Below are 16,873 nucleotides of genomic sequence, written 5' to 3'. Positions count from 1 at the left end.
AGACTCTCCCTGAGAAGGAACACTCCTGGACACCCGTTAAATACGGTCTTTCAAACTCCTATAGCCGCCACTGCTGGTTGTATTGAAGACCCTGCAATAGTAAAGGAAGCCTTTAGTAAAGATTCCAATTTTTTATCAGCTGGATCTGGAAACCTGGCCAGTAGCTACAGGACAGGTTCAATTTCTGTTTACAGAAGAAATAGCAGCATCCAGTGTAGGCATACTCCTTTTTCTTGTGAATTTTTCCTCCATAGGATACAAGAAAACCTTTTGGGAGGAATAAAAATCCTATTAGCATATACTATCTGCTCTAAAAGCGGATGTAAGGGAAAGACCTGAGAATTTTGAGGAGGGCATAAGCCCAATGAGGAAAAAGACAAAGCTCTAAAAGGGGTAATTTAAATACAGATCGGACCATTTCAGTGAGACTGAATTAACAATCTTTGGGATTGAGAGGCCAAGAATAGCTCCTCAGGCATGGAATCCTCTGGTTGGCCTTCTTCTAAGCCATTTACAGCCATTTCTTCCACATCCTCTGCGCAATCCTGAACTTAAACAGGCTCAGGTGAGGGGGGATCTATCACGTTTCCTCCTTCCTTGTGACACTGAAGCACTCATGCCAGCAATTTCCTTCAAGGCTGGCTAAAGCTGATGCCAAATCGTCCTTCGTGACATAGGCTGAGATAGCACTAGATGTGTCTACTATGCCCAAAAACCAGATTGGCCAGTCGCCCCTGGCCCCTCATGGGTGGTTAATACTCGTGTCCCTTCCGTTGTAACCCCTCCCCCACCCCTTTTCCAGGAAGACACTGCTCCAGACAAGAAAACTTGAGGTACTGTATGGGAGGGGTTATATAGAAGTGGAATTCCTGTCTTTTTGGTTGCCAGTGCCCATAGTAATTATTGTGACACAGGGGTATTCTATGGGGAGACTGCTATATATATACACACACTTGTTAAAGTGTGACAGCAAGAAGTATCCATCTGCTTGCTATGGCAACAAAAACTATTCCTTCAGACACACTTAGAAATGAGGCCCAACATTGAAATGGAAAGATTAAAAAAAAAAAAAAAAACCACACACTGCTATGGGTGGACCCTGGCTTTGCTTTCAACCATGGCCATGCCACATTTAACATCTAGACCAAACACACACTATATATTTTGCAGTTCCCATTCCTTATTTTGTGTCTGCATTAGCTTCCTTTAGTTTTTTTTTCCTTTAATTTTTCCCTGGTGATCCGGCCAGAAAAAAAAAAATCTTCTGACTAAGGGTCACAATACTAACACACTGTAGTGGATCTAGAGGAGCAGTGTTGTCACCCTAGAATAGGGCGTTCCCTTGTCCTCAATATCAAAAGGGGGTCCCCATAATCCAGAGCGAGTTGGGACAATGCTAACCAATACCTTCAAGTGCTCAGACTTATCAGATCACATTTGTGGCAGATTACACAGGTTTTAATTTTGCATGTTAATGAGAAACATTTGTTAGGGTTTACATACACTTTATGGAAAAGCATGGAAGATGGTTCAGCCGGTCCCAGTTTTAGAAAAGTCCCTAAGGTTTATTAAAATTAGCAAAGAACACAAAATGACTAGTATAGCAGCATCAACGGTAGTGGATGCCCTCGCCTCTACACAGAATTTAATAGAACACTAAAACAGATGCTGAAGCTTGTTTTAGGTGTCTCCAGAATACTAAACAAGGTCTATCAAAATCTAAATCTATGGTAACCAAGATATCAATCATAACTCACTCGATTTGCATGTACAGGTCATACTTATTCTAAGGTTATTAGAATAAGGAAATGCAATCATTAATTAAAAGAGCTTCCCACAACTATGGAAAAGTACTTCATTACCTATGCTGTAACAATAGCGCAGGATCAGGAAACTCATTGCCCAGCCAATTCACTATTTAGAATGAGCCACTAAGCAACCTAAAGTGGTATTAGACCCAAGCAGCTGACCAATTCTTAGATGTGGTGGCTGCATTGCTTTTTTTTTAGCCCCCCCCCCCCTTATGTGCTGATCTGGCCAGCAAGTCTTATTTTTCAATTTCCACAGAACAAGCTACATTGCTTTGAAAAAGTATTCACACCCCTCAAAAGTTTCCACATTTTGTTATGTTACAACCAAAAATGTGTTTAATTGGGATTTTATGGGATGCGAAAGACCAACACAAAGTGGCACATAATTATGAAGTGAAAGGAAAATAAATGGTTTTCAAAATTCGTTTTTACAAATAAATATCTGAAAAGTGTGGTGTGCATTTGTATTCAGCCCCCTAGTCAATACATTGTAGAACCACCTTTCGCTGAAATACCAACTGCAAGTCTTTTTAGGTATGTCTACCAGCTTTGCACATCCAGAGTGACATTTTTGCTCCTCCTTTTGCAAAACATCTCAAGCTCTGTCAGATTGGATGGAGAGTGTCTCAACAAGCAATTTTCAAGTCTTGCCACAGATTCTCCACTGGATTTAGGGTCTGGACTTTGGAACATTCTAACACATGAATATACTTTGATTTAAACCAATCCATTGTAGCTCTGGTTGTAGGTTTAGGGTCATTGTCCTACTGGAAGATGAACCTCTGCCCCAGTCTCAAGTCTTTTGCAGACTCAAGTTTTCTTTTAAGATTACCCTTTATTTGGCTCCATCCATCTTCCTATCAACTCTGACCAGAATCCCAGTCCCTCCTGAAGAAAAGCATCCCCACAACATGATGCTGCCACCACTATGTTTCACAGTGGGGATGATGTGTTCAGGGTGATGTGCAGTGTTCCTTTTCCGCCACACATTGCGTTATGCTTTTAGACCAAAAAACTAAATTTTGGTCTCATCTGACCACAGCACCTTCTTCTGCATGTTTGCTGTGTCCCCCACATAGCTTCTTGCAAACATGACTTCTTATGGCTTTTTTTTGCCACTCTTCCATAAAAAGGTCAGATTTGTGGAGCGCACGACTTATCCTGTGGACAGATTCTCCAACCCGAGTTGTGGATCTCTGCAGCTCCCCCAGAGTTACCATGGGCCTCTTGGCTGCTTCTCTGATTAATGCTACCCATGCCTGGCCAGTCAGTTTAGGTCAGGGGTCCTAAAACTACGGCCCGCCAGGGTCCTGAACCCGGCCCGCTGGCCGGGATGTTTCATGTTTTTTTTTTTTTTTCATGAATCACCTAATTAGAGCCAGAGGCTTTAATAGGCTTCAGAAAAGGGTGGACCCGGGGCGAAGAGCACTGCGCCCTAGCCCACCCATTTGTGTGACAATAGGGAATGAAAATGGTCTCTGCACTGAAAAGGGGGCACGCTGTGGTCACTCTGCACTGAAAAGGGGGCACGCTGTGGTCACTCTGCACTGAAAAGGGAGAACGCTGTGGTCACTCTGCACTGAAAAGGGAGAACGCTGTGGTCACTCTGCACTGAAAAGGGAGAACGCTGTGGTCACTCTGCACTGAAAAGGGAGAACGCTGTGGTCACTCTGCACTGAAAAGGGAGAACGCTGTGGTCACTCCGCACTGAAAAGGGAGAACGCTGTGGTCACTCCGCACTGAAAAGGGAGAACGCTGTGGTCACTCCGCACTGAAAAGGGAGAACGCTGTGGTCACTCCGCACTGAAAAGGGAGAACGCTGTGGTCACTCCGCACTGAAAAGGGAGAACGCTGTGGTCACTCTGCACTGAAAAGGGAGAACGCTGTGGTCACTCTGCACTGAAAAGGGAGAACGCTGTGGTCACTCTGCACTGAAAAGGGAGAACGCTGTGGTCACTCTGCACTGAAAAGGGAGAACGCTGTGGTCACTCTGCACTGAAAAGGGAGAACGCTGTGGTCACTCCGCACTGAAATGGGGCCACGCTGTGGTCACTCCGCACTGAAATGGGGCCACGCTGTGGTCACTCCGCACTGAAATGGGGCCACGCTGTGGTCACTCCGCATTGAAATGGGGCCACGCTGTGGTCACTCTGCATTGAAATGGGGCCACGCTGTGGTCACTCTGCATTGAAATGGGGGCACGCTGTGGTCACTCTGCATTGATGGGGGCACGCTGTGGTCACTCTGCATTGATGGGGGCACGCTGTACCTTGATTACTAAAGGCCCCTTTTACACTTGTGACCTCAAAGTCAAGCAATTTTTTACAGCATTTTTTGCCTCAAAGCAATGCCCATTACATTTTTCGGTTTGCGTCCCCCCCCCAAAAAAAAAATTGAGCCCCAGCCGCCACTATATAAATAAAACAATACAAAATATGCGCATTGGAATTAGTTTATATTTTTTTTCAAACTATAGTCCGGCCCCCAACAGTGTTTGAGGGACGTGAACTGGCCCAGTTTAAAAAGTTTGAGGACCCCTGGTTTAGGTGAACAGCCATGTCCTGGTAGGTTTGCAGTTGTGCCATACATCTTTCCATTTTCGGATGATGAATTGAACAGTGCTCTGTGAAATGTTCAAAGCTTGGGATATTTTTTTTATAACCTAACCCTGCTTTAAACTTCTCCAAAACTTTATCCCTTCCTGGTGTTTAGCGCTCTGCCCCCTCAGCTTTCCTGGCCACTTCCACCACTGGTCTTTAAATTTCCGGTGTTATGTCGGCTTCTTCACTCGTCTGATGAAGGAGCGTTCTACGCATGCTCCAAAACACGTTACGTCATCACGTCTGTGCGGTCCATTCGTGAGGCCTGTGGTTCACCGTGCCTTCGGTTCCACCTCGTTCCTTCCATTGGTTCCTTTTCCATCGCATCCTCTCCCGGCTGCTGGTCAGCCGAAGAATGGAAGTGCAACACACCAGGAAGTGACTGAAGAGCCCGGAGGACACGCACAGGATTTCATGTAATTCCATGTGAGTTTATGCATCAATTGTACAATAAAGTTACCTTGCTACATTCAGTGGCGCCTTTCTTTTTTTCCTCTTGCTGTTGGAAATGCTCTAGTGACCCTGCTGGAGTTGCCTATATCTTTTGGGAGTGCCCTCAGATTTGTAGCTACTAGCAGGAAGTGACCCAGTTTAAATCTACCCTAACTACTATACAGGTCCCTGTAAAAGTTGGTGTTTGCCTCCTGGAGTTAGTTGACTCTCTGACTGTTAGTAGGGCGATGTGTACTCTTGGGTCTCTTATTGTATGCCAAGAAGGCGATCGTGCTCAAGTGGAAATCAGAGAGAGACCCTAATCTGCCTTCTGGAAGCGTTTCATAAGGTTGTACCCCTATACGAAGCTACTTATTTGTCCGGGGGTTGCCCTAGGAAATTTGAGGTCTGGCACTTGGACAGATTCGGAGTGTACAACAGATGATCAGGACTCCACAGACTGAATTAATTCCCCCCTGATAAGGTTTAGTTTATGATATGAACAAATTTATTCCTCTGAAGGGACTCGCATTATATTTGTTCAGATAGGATTCTAAATAAGAGTCAATATTCTTCTGATACATTATTCTGATGGTTGAGAGGGAACAGGAATCTCCTTATAATTCATCAACCCATGAAGTGATTTTATAAGAGAATGACAGCGCGAGGTGTATGGAAGGTGTGGTTTCTTTCTCCCCCCCCCCCCCCCCGTTTTTTTGGGTTCTATGATAGGAGGTATTAGTAGTAAGTTCCATGTTTATGTATTAGCCGGGGAAAGGCCAAAGGCTATGTTTTGTACCAATACATCTCAATTTTTGAATGAAAAATGTTAAAAAAAAAAAAAAAAACAAACATCTATTAGGATTCTATAACTACCAGGGCCTATGTTAAAAATGTCCTTATGTTTTACAGTCATGTAGACCACCATTTATCAAGACAGGAACTGAGGGAAAATCTGCAACAGGGTGTGTTGCTGTTTTTTTTCATCACTTCAATTTCATCATGATTTTTTTTTTTAACGGAGAGAGAAGGGGTGTAGGGCTATGTCCATATTTTTTTAAACTTTTTTTTTTTTTTAATTTATTTTTATTTAAAATATGGGAGACTCGGTAGCTTTCACTTCTGAGTTAAGTGCTCAAATGAGAAGTTTGGGTTTCCTTTTTAAATTTATACTTACCTAGGTGGATGCTGCATGGGTCCGATTTTGCATCGGCCCCCTGGCGCCTCTGCACTGAGAACCGAGCGATCAAAAACCCCTGATCGCTTGGTTCAGCCAGCTACCCGAGCAGAGAGTTGCTGACTGACAGCAGCTCTCTGCTCTGCCCCCTCCTCGCTCACAGGCGTGCTGGGCTGTGGAGGGAGGGGAGCGGCCGGCTCTGGCTCTCAGCGGCTTCCTGAGAGGCTGAGCCAGGTGTCGATCCAGGCAGCTAGCGGATCAAGGCTTCCATTATCGTGACGATACGGTGCCTGGACCGGCTTCTATGATGTCAGCAGAGAGCGGACTCCAACCCGCTCTCCGCTAAAAACTGGTCATGGGAGTGCAGAACGAACTGCACTCCTGTGATCCACAGGATATGTACAGCCAAACTAGCTTTGGCTGTACATCTTTAAGTTTTAGTAAAGCCAAGTTTACACCGTATTCAAATACTAACGGAGCTTCTACTGCCATGTAAGGCTGGGTTCACATATATGCAGATCCGGTTCTGGTGCAGAGTCCAGTGTGGTTTCCATTCAGCGGTAAAGGGGCAAAATTTGACACTGAAATCGCATCTGAACTGGACTGAAAAGTGCACAGGACCCGTTTAATATTCGCATCACATCTGGCCCACATGTGTGAACCGGCTCCATTGAAAGCCGATATGGTTTACACGTTATGCAATCGATGTGGTTCAAAAAGCATCCAATTCGCATATATGTAAACCGAGCCGAAGTTTTCCTGGGCTAACCTATTGAAAGGCTGATTACATATATTAGGTAGGACAGTCTGATGGCTTCCTGGGAGGAAAGTGGGTTCTGTATCACGTGTTCTAAGCATCAGAAAATGCTATTATGACCATTAACCTTGAGGGCTGGTTCAGATCAGAAAAACGCAATTTACGAACATTGAGTTTTCAAGCCATTAATTTAAATGGACTATAATAGTACTGCAAAAAAGTAGTGCATGCACCAATTTAAAATACACACTGTTACCGGATAGCATGGAAATTCTATCCAAGCAGTCTGACATTGTGGCAGAGAACTGTTCTCTAAATAGAGAGGAGGAAGCTGGTGGGGGCTGACTAACCAAGAGATTCGCCAGAAGATGGCAAGGAGTCTGAGTGGAGGCAACCTTAAGAGTAAACTAAGGACCCAAATGGATACACTACCACCTCCAATAGAGATAAAAGCCAAGTCTAAGCTAGCAAGTTAAGATCTGCCACGATAGTGAATATTTCCCCCCTGAGGAGTACTCCTATTCTCTGCAGCAGCTAAGCCATGCAGGCACAATAGGTGCCACTCAAGTGGAGGGGGAATGAGTGTGGGGGCAGTAGTGCTGCCACAAGCGTGCCAAGTAAAAACTATGCCAAAATTTTAATTAACCCTGGCACTTCTGGCTACCCACTACAACCACAAGAAGGGTTTACAGAATTAGGGCATCCTAGGATAAATGTTTAAGGGGCTACGGCCGTGTACTAACCAGAAGAAAATCAGTAGGCAGGGCTAAATCTGGAATATCCTGGGTTTTTGGCTTTACCCTCCACAAATGGCATACCCCCACAGGGATCGACCAAAAGCTGACTATAGCTCTGGACCGGTAAAGAACTCTGTGGCTAACTCCAAGTGTTGCACTACAGTTCCAAGTATCTACAGAAGGATCCAGGGCATGAAAGCAACTTTACAGGCCAGTCAGGCATCTTTCATCCGACATGTTCTGGCTACAATTTAAGGCTCTGCTGAAGAGTCAACCAATTCAGAAACATAAGATGCTGCAGTGGGTATGGTGCAGCAGGACTCTTGATCGAAAAAATATCCAGGTGGATTATCATAATTTACAGAAAGAGAAAACTCCATTAGGAGGTAAGGACAATAGCAATAAAATTAGGCTAGCTGAGGTGGGAGGAGTTATATAGGAAAATGTCCCAGCAGTTTTTTTTTCTTTTCAAACCGTGTTCAATCAACTGACGGTATCAGAAGACTTCATAAATAAAAACCCTGTGCTCTGTACTGTATGACTAAGAAACTACTTTGTTAAAGACCTAAAGCAGGTTGTAGGGGGCTTGGATTGAATGTAGACAGTTTCTCCTTTGTTACCATACTTTGTTTTTGGTCTATTTCAGTAAAGATATATCTTTTATATCTAATTTGTGTAAGTTCTTACTTCCTTGGAGACTGTCATAGAACACACCTACAGTCTCCATTCACACTGGGCGCAAGCTTTAGAAGCTCATTCCGCACAGCACAAAGTAAATATGAAGCCACGCTTCATAAGTCTCACCGTGAGGTTTAATAAAAGCAGTTGACTTCCAACAGTTTCTGTAAACAACCACACAGTGCTGCCAATCCCTGACACAGGATGAAGGACTTGACAAAGCGCATGTGCGCGAAACATGTCACGGCAACCCGAAGCTTGAGTTCCACGCCGGTCCGTCCATCTTGTCCTCGGCTGCTCACTCCCAGTGACGCTGTATGGTGGGAGGATCCCGGAAGTGAGCGGTCCGGCGCCTTGCCTGTGGGTTACGGCCGGACACACGCGTTGTGCGGTCTTCCCCCATTTGTTTCCAAGACCCTCCGGATCCCATCTCCATCCGTCCCCCGGATTTGGATCATTGTTTTCTGAATACAAAGAGCGGGACCCCCACAGTGTCCTTGGGCGACACCGAAGACTCTAGGACCGGTTGGTGGTTTTTAACATTACTTGTCAAAATGAACTTTCCTGTTATTAATGTTTACCAGTTATCTTTCATCAAGGAATATCGGTTTCTGATCACACTGCTATGCGCCATCCCTCTTTCTAGCCTTTCCAACAGTTTCTGCCCTACCCCATACTGATGGGTTTCACCCTAATTGGGTTTATTCATAGAGGTCACCTATGAAAAAGCCTGATAGGGGTGAAACATGTCAAAAGGTGTGGCTTAGGATGGGGACCATGTCATAAGCCAACTTCTTTGTTAAAATTTCATGGTGAGACTTCATCGATGTGTGGCTTTGCCCTTTGTTTTTAATATATAACCTTATTACTACAGAGGACAAATATCTCTAACAGAGGCCCAGATAGCAATAAAAACCTGAGAGGTATCCTAATTTCAACACAGGAGCAACTAGCCAATCCTAAAATACAAAGGAAAACACTAAGCAGTTGCAAGTACAGTAACAGCTCCAGAACTGCTTAGTAGCTCATGGTAAACAGCTTGATCAACAAGGGCATGTGTTTTTATACAGCATAGGGTGATTAATACCACTTCACAGACTATATGTGAAAAATAAATTTGTGTTCAAAACAGGATATCCACAAAAACACACATGGTTGGAGAGGCAGGGAGGATAGTTCTACACTCCTACATCTTGCAGTTACTCAACACAGCCATGTATAGGTTGAGGGGACTGCAAAAACGGATCGCAGTAAGCATATATCCAATGTGTGATGTACCAATATTCCCCAAAGTAAAGGCTATTTATGAGCTAGAAGTGCTGACACACAATGTAAGCTTATTGGGATGGCAAATACATCTAACAAAATTAAGTTGCTTTTAAAGTGTATCTAAACCACAAAACTGCAATATATTGCAGCTTACCAGCCCCTTGATGTGGTAGATCCATTAGTTTTATTTCTTCAGACAGGTTTTTCCCTAATTTTTTACCTTAGTAATCCTGCAAAAAAAAAATATTTCCTGTGCCTGGATCACTATGTTCACTCTTCCAACTGTATCAAATGAAGAAAGCCTTGGTTGCTTCCCAGACCAGTGTGCCATTGTGTCTGCCTTTATTCAGCTCCAATACACAGGGGCGGATGGGATTAGTGGTTTACAAAAGAAAGAACAGTAACACAGATACCGTTTTTATAAAGAGCAACAAGCTTTTGATAGAAAATTCTTAAAGTCTGGAAAAAGAAAATGAATACAGCTGCCAAATCCAAGGACATGTAAGCTGCAACATATTACATTTGTGCTTGGCTTTAGCAATTCTTTAGTACTGTCCATGCAATTCAATACATTAAAATACTCAAGCGGACAGTGGAGCTGGATTTATGATTTGGAATAAGGCTTGAAATAGAATTCACTAAAACAGTTTTTTTTTTTTTTTTTTTTTTTAATTTAAAGTCACAATAGAATCCCATGTTTTAATGATTAACAATGACTTTGGAAGCAACACTTTGGATTAGGATAAATGCTGGACAGACAGATATAAAAGAAAAAAAAATGCAGACAAAAGCTACAAGCAAGAAAATAGGTTTATATCGCTATTAAAGTCCAGATAGCTTACCTTCTCATCATGGGAGATAGAGTTGAAAGTGTTGTTTTTTGGTTCTGGCAACAGTCCATTCTCGTTTACTTGCATATTCACTTTACTATCTGTAAATTAAAATGTACAAAAGCTGCATTAATATTTCAGGAATGATAGGAGTATAACTGCCAAAAAACGAGGCAATCAGGAAAGAAAGAACATATTCTTTCCCATACAAATATAAATCTATATGGCTCTTGCAGCCATAAATTTCCACAACCTCAGGAAACCAGTTCCAAACTTCCTTTCTACATACATACCCATCTATACACATACTCTAATTATATATACAGTGGGTACGGAAAGTATTCAGACCCCCTTAAATTTTTCACTCTGTTATATTGCAGCCATTTGCTAAAATCATTTAAGTGGGTCTGAATACTTAGGACCATGTGATATTTCAGTTTTTCTTTTTTAATAAATCTGCAACAATGTCAACAATTCTGTGTTTTTCTGTCAGTATGGGGTGCTATGTGTACATTCATGAGGAAGAAGAATGAACCTAAATGATTTTAGCAAATGGCTGCAATATAACAAAGAGTGAAAAATTTAAGGGGGTCTGAATACTTTCCGTACCCACTGTACACACATACAGTACAGACCAAAAGTTTTCTTTATTTTCATGACTATGAAAATTGTCACACTTCAAGAGGTAGTCACCTGAAATGGTCTTCCAAACAGTCTTGAAGGAGTTCCCAGAGATGCTTAGCACTTGTTGGCCCTTTTGACTTCACTCTGCAGTCCAGCTCACCCCTAACCATCTCAATTGGGTTCAGGTCCGGTGACTGGAGGCCAGGTCATCTGGCGCAGCACCCCATCACTCTCCTTCTTGGTCAAATAGCCCTTACACAGCCTGGAGGTGTGTTTGGGGTCATTGACCTGTTGAAAAATAAATGGTGGTACAACTAAAAACGCAAACCGGATGGAGTAGCATGCCGCTGCAAGATGCTGTGGTAGCCATGCTGGTTCAGTATGCCTTCAATTTTGAATAAATCCCCAACAGCGTCACCAGCAAAGCACCATCACACCTCCTCCTCCTCCATGCTTCACGGTGGGAACCAGGCATGTAGAGTCCATCCGTTCACCTTTTCTGCGTCGCACAAAGACACAGTGTTTGGAACCAAAGATCTCAAATTTGGACTCATCAGACCAAATCACAGATTTCCACTGGTCTAATGTCCATTCCTTGTGTTCTTTAGCCCAAACAAGTCTCTTCTGCTTGTTGCCTTTTAGAAGTGGTTTCCTAGCAGATATTCTACCATGAAGGCCTGATTCACACAGTCTCCTCTTAACAGTTGTTCTAGAGAGGTGTCTGCTGCTAGAACTCCCGTGTGCCATTGACCTGGTCTCTAATCTGAGCTGCTGTTAACCTGCGATTTCTGAGGCCAGTGACTCGGATGAACTTAGCCTCCGCAGCAGAGGTGACTCTTGGTCTTCCTTTCCTGGGGCAGTCCGCATGTGAGCCAGTTTCTTTGTAGTGCTTAATGGTTTTTGTGACTGCACTTGGGGACACTTTCAAAGTTTTCCCAATTTTTCAGACTGACTGACCTTCATTTCTTAAAGTAATGATTGCCACTCCTTTTCCCGTACTTAGCATTTGTATTATGGCAAGAAAAAAGCTGCTAACCGTCTATTCAATTGTGTATGCACCTGACTTCTGCACAACACAACTGATGGTCCAGCCCCATTTATAAGGCAAGAAATCACACTTATTAAACCGGACAGGGCACACCTGTGAAGTGAAAACCATTTCAGGTGACTACCTCTTGAAGTGTGACAATTTTCATAGTCCTGAAAATAAAGAAAACTCTTTGAATGAGAAGGTGTGTCCAACCTTTTGGTCTGTACTGTACATAAACACATTTTAAAAAGATTTTAATCAAGATCTCAATGAACACAAGAACAATTTCCAACATTTTGACAAAATAGTTTTATAGAACATTTGTTAGCTCCATTAAATGAAAGTAGGGTTAATAATATAACTTAGATTACAAAATTCAGTTTTACTCAAATTAGTTAATGCAAAAAGGAATACACCTCAAAACAAAGACTACTACATCTAGTATTTTCTATGACCTCCATGATTTGTAAGGACAACACCAAGTCTTCTAGGCATGGAATGAACAATTGCAAAATCTTTTATTTTTCCATTCTTCAAGAACAACCTATTTTAGAGTTTGGATGCTGAATGGAGAGCGATTCTCAACTTGTCTCTTCAGAATTCTCCATAGGTGTTTGATTGGGTTCAGATCAGGAGACTTACTTTGCCACTAAATCACTTTCACCCTGTTCTTCAGAAATTCAACAGTGGCCTTAGATGTGTGTTTTAGATTATTCTCATGTTGGAAAAGTGCATGAAGACCAAGAGCACAGAGTGATGGTAGCATCTTCTCCTTCAATATAGAGCAGTACCTCTATGAATTCATGATACCGTCAATGGAAATCATGATACCATCAATGGAATGCAGCTCCCCGACACCAACAGCACTCATGCAGCCCCACAGAAAGACACTGCCACCACCATGATTCACTGTAGGTACCATGCATTTTTCTTTGTACTCCCCACCTTTGCGAGGCCATACAGTTTTGAAGCCATCAGTTCCAAAAACATGCATCTTGGTTTCATCACTCCAGAGTACAGTTCCTCAGTACAGTAAACTCCCGCTCCATCGCGGTTCAGTTTTTGCGGTCCCCGTATATTGCAGTTTGTTCTGTAATGTTATTCTACTATATAATTCATTAAAAATTAAATATTTTTGTGTTCTCTATAGCTCTTGCTATGTCTCTCAGTATCTTTTATGTGTTTAAATTAGTTTCTATTGTTCTAAAAGTGTTTTTGGAGACCTTAAAATGCACACGATATGTAATAGTTGACACATTCTCACTCTCATGACACTTTGTTTCAGTAACGAAAAGAGCTGAACTTTCTCAGCAAGCACACAGGACTGCCCTTACCTCCTATATCCAAAAGCATAACAGAAGAAAAAAAAATGCCTTTTTCAATTCACTCAATACATTGTACAATTTTCTTTAAAATTTACCAAAGCTATGAAATAGGACTCCACCTATCTATCCATTCACTCTGTATCCAGTCAGCAGGCTCTTTGCACTGCACCAGGGGTGTCCACCAGTGGCCCTAGAAAGTTTAGCATGCAGCCTGAGTTCGCCTGGAGAGATGCCGTGGCAGCCTACATTGACAAGCTGGGCAAATGCATGCCTGGAAAGATGCCAGGGATGCCTTGCAAACATGGTTGATGGGGGTGCAGGGTGTGTGTGAGCCAAAGAGGTCAGCTGAAGAGTTTTCTGTGCCTTACTGGTTTTCACGTCCCAAATCTATATACCAGAAATACTGAACGTTTCTATGGAACAAACCAGAGCTAAGGTAAGGCCTTGTTCTAAAAATCTAAGAAATATTTTGCAACAGAGGTACATTAAGGTATAATGGTACACAGGGGAGCTGGAATTTTGAGGGGAAAAAAAAAGGTGAACTAAAACTTTTTAAAAGGTGCGTGTATGAGATCTCTGGAACAAGTTTCTTTTTTTTTCCCTGGAAAGAAAACATTCCTGGGCTGTGTCTAGAATGAGTACCAAGTATTCTAGACAAAGAAGACTGAATGACAAACATTTGAAATTAAATTACCCAACCGAAAGAACAAAGGATTTAAACTGTCCTTTGGAGGTTTGCAGATATTGAGGAAGATGAATCCTTCAAAAGATGGTTGTCTGGGGACCTGTGACCTTGATGCCCTGAGTTCTAAAGAGTGAGAATAGGGGCACAAACACCTTTGTGAACCCTCTGGGTGACAAGGACAGTTCAAATGGAACTGCAACAAATTGGAGGTATTGGCCTCCTACTGCAAAGCGCAGCTAGCACTGATAAGGTGGGTAAATGGGAATATGTAGGTAGGCATCTTGAATGTATACTGATATTTCCCTGGTCTCAGAGGGGCACTAACCAACCTTGCAGATTCCATACAACACTTTAGAACGTAAAAAGGTACAGTGATAGCTGTATTAAAGCCACATGTTTTTGCCTGAGTTAGAGCTAGAATCGGGTGCAGACACTGGTGTTAAAATAGGGTCCTGCTCTAATGCATAAGAAACTGTCCTTTTGAGCAGTTTAAGTTTTGAGTTTTTGGCATGCCTCCCTTGTGCTTGGCTTCCTCCATTGCGATCAGTGAGGGCATACATCATGATGGGCATACATCTTCCCAGAGTGGTTTTCAGGGTCTGATACCCATAGGAACGGCCAAAAGTCCTGGACTCTTACAGCCCTCCAACTACACTTCTTGTGCTCAGTGCCAAGGTGAGCGCCCAAGCATGACCCAGTATCCAAAGCAAGATTAAAAGCCATCCCACAGTGTAGGGTCCGGGTAAGGTTACCAAGGTTTACACTAATCCAAGTGCACTGTTCTCTCATTAAAAGGCAGTGAAGAATTGAAGAAAAATAATAAAACTAAACTAGTTAGACATACACCTTCTCCACAAGGGAGAAGAGGTCAATCACCTAAGGACACTAGCAAAAAACTGAGGACTCATGGAGTGGGAAAGAGTTATACATATGCCTAGCAAAGCCTTACCAGTGTCCAATTACTTGAAGACAGTAGCATATAACCCAGTCTGTGTCCTGTACAAAATTAGATTTCATAAAATGTAATCTAGTTTTTTTTATTCTAAGTAGCAACCATTTACAGACAACAGTTGAACACACTAATGGCATTCCTTCTACTGTGGAAATAGAATATTTGGAAAGGTTCCAACAGTGTTGCAGAAGGTCCCACAATCTGTGGCATTTGTAAGTGGTTTTGCCTTCACTCTTCTAGCTATTCCATGATTTGATATCAACCGTCCTGTTACAGTCTTCTCAAGTAGTTATGACTTAGCTTTTAAGTATGTTGTAGGTAAATATTTTGCTGTGGGATGAACCCCTGACCAACTAGGCACAGATCATAGGGTACTGCATGACACTGGAAAAAGCTGTGGAAGGCCATTTAGTTCAGAATGCCAGTCATTCTGTTAAAAGCAGAAAAAAATCCTCCTATCCTTTAAAACCAAGACAGCTGCCATCTTAAAATTATGTTTGAAACCCCCAAAGAACAACGTCCATCTTAGCCTCTGTTTGTTCTGCAGTTGCCATAGTGCTCCACATGTGTTCAGATGTGACACTACCCATATATGATGGCTTGACAGATCAGTTGAGAGATTAATAACTCCCCAGTAACAATAACTTATTAACAGCATGCCATAAATGCAACGGTTTTTAGAGACATCTAAATCTGTGGGTTTAGTTCCGCTTTACAGCAGAACTAAAAAAAAAAACTAATCAATTTACTTGTTTCCCAAAATCGTTATATACAAGGCATGCCATGAATGAGAACTGTCACAGCTGCTCCTGCTCTCAACCAAACTATCAAGCCATCAAATAGCTGGGGTCTTAAATCATCACATGTGCAGCACCATGGCAATCACAGATCAAATAGAGATTAAGATGGCAGCTTCTTTTTCTGTAAAGGATAGAAGGGTTTAGTTCCGCTTAAAGTTGCACTCTCTGGATTCAACTAAAGCAGCCCCAGATCACCTTACTTCATTCTGTGTTTGTCAGTTTGACACACACAGAGGAATCGTTTTTGTCTACTCAAAGATGAAGATCCATAAGCATTTCTTCCAGTCTTTAGCTTTACAAGTCCCCAGGCAGCAGCTGCTTGCCTGGAAAAGGCTTTGTTTTTAATTTTAGCATTGGCTTTATTCTGTTCACTCAACCGATCAAACCTGCAGCTTAAAGTCTTCTCTTCACAGCTAAAAGACTTGCTTACTTCAAGGACTGATAGCCTATGTTTAAGGCTGTTGTCCTGCAAGATTCCTATCACACTAGCTGTTGACTTTCTGAAACATGCACAGGAAAAGACCGGAGACCCAAAACCACAACAAAACTAGAAGATGTGTTTCTAAGTGACCTTTGATGGTGTAAGAAACTGTACTGACACACACATCTGACTGCAAAAGGGAGGAGCTACACAAGTAAATGGGAATGGTCGCCTGTTTTCCTTTGTTAATTTGGTCTTTTCCTTAAGTTTTTAGAGCAATCTACTACATTGTGCAGTGCAATATTTTTCAAATAATGTTTCACAGGGGTGTTCCTTCCAAGACTGGTTATTGTACAGCTAAATGTAAACAATGACTGCACCAATGTCATCTAAATGAGCCACAAGCATTGCAACACAACAATGTTGTATGAAGATGAACACACTGAAAAGTGCTGTGCTAAATCTAACCGATTAGAAATGCCCACTGAAGGGCTATACTATATATTCAATATAAAAAGCAACTATCAGTGTAAAAAACTGAAGTGCAATGTAGCAAATGTGTAATCATTCAAACAAACAAATCTGTATGATGTGCACAAAGCAAAATAATTATAGTGCAAAAAGCATATGTGCAAAAATATATATATATACATACACAAACAATAATCACACTTCATAAATATATAAATTGATAAAAGTGGATAAGTTCATCAAAAAGACCGCAAAAAAGTGCTCGGAGTAAAAG

General features: G+C 42.2%; 1 protein-coding gene across 3 annotated transcripts in view; it reads right to left on the bottom strand.

Moving 5' to 3' along the window:
- The window catches only part of PPP1R12C (protein phosphatase 1 regulatory subunit 12C), a 202,415-nt gene that overhangs the window by 87,792 nt on the left and 97,750 nt on the right, over nt 1–16,873 (bottom strand). For all 3 annotated transcript variants that reach the window (XM_082273822.1, XM_082273823.1, XM_082273824.1), the window contains exon 9: nt 10,304–10,392. In XM_082273822.1, coding sequence (XP_082129948.1) covers nt 10,304–10,392 — 89 coding nt within the window. The remainder of the gene's footprint in view (nt 1–10,303; nt 10,393–16,873) is intronic.

Source organism: Pelophylax lessonae (genome assembly GCF_965119305.1).
Source record: "Pelophylax lessonae genome assembly, chromosome: 12".
NCBI classification, from domain to species: domain Eukaryota; kingdom Metazoa; phylum Chordata; class Amphibia; order Anura; family Ranidae; genus Pelophylax; species Pelophylax lessonae.
This window is presented reverse-complemented; position numbering and strand designations above follow the sequence as displayed.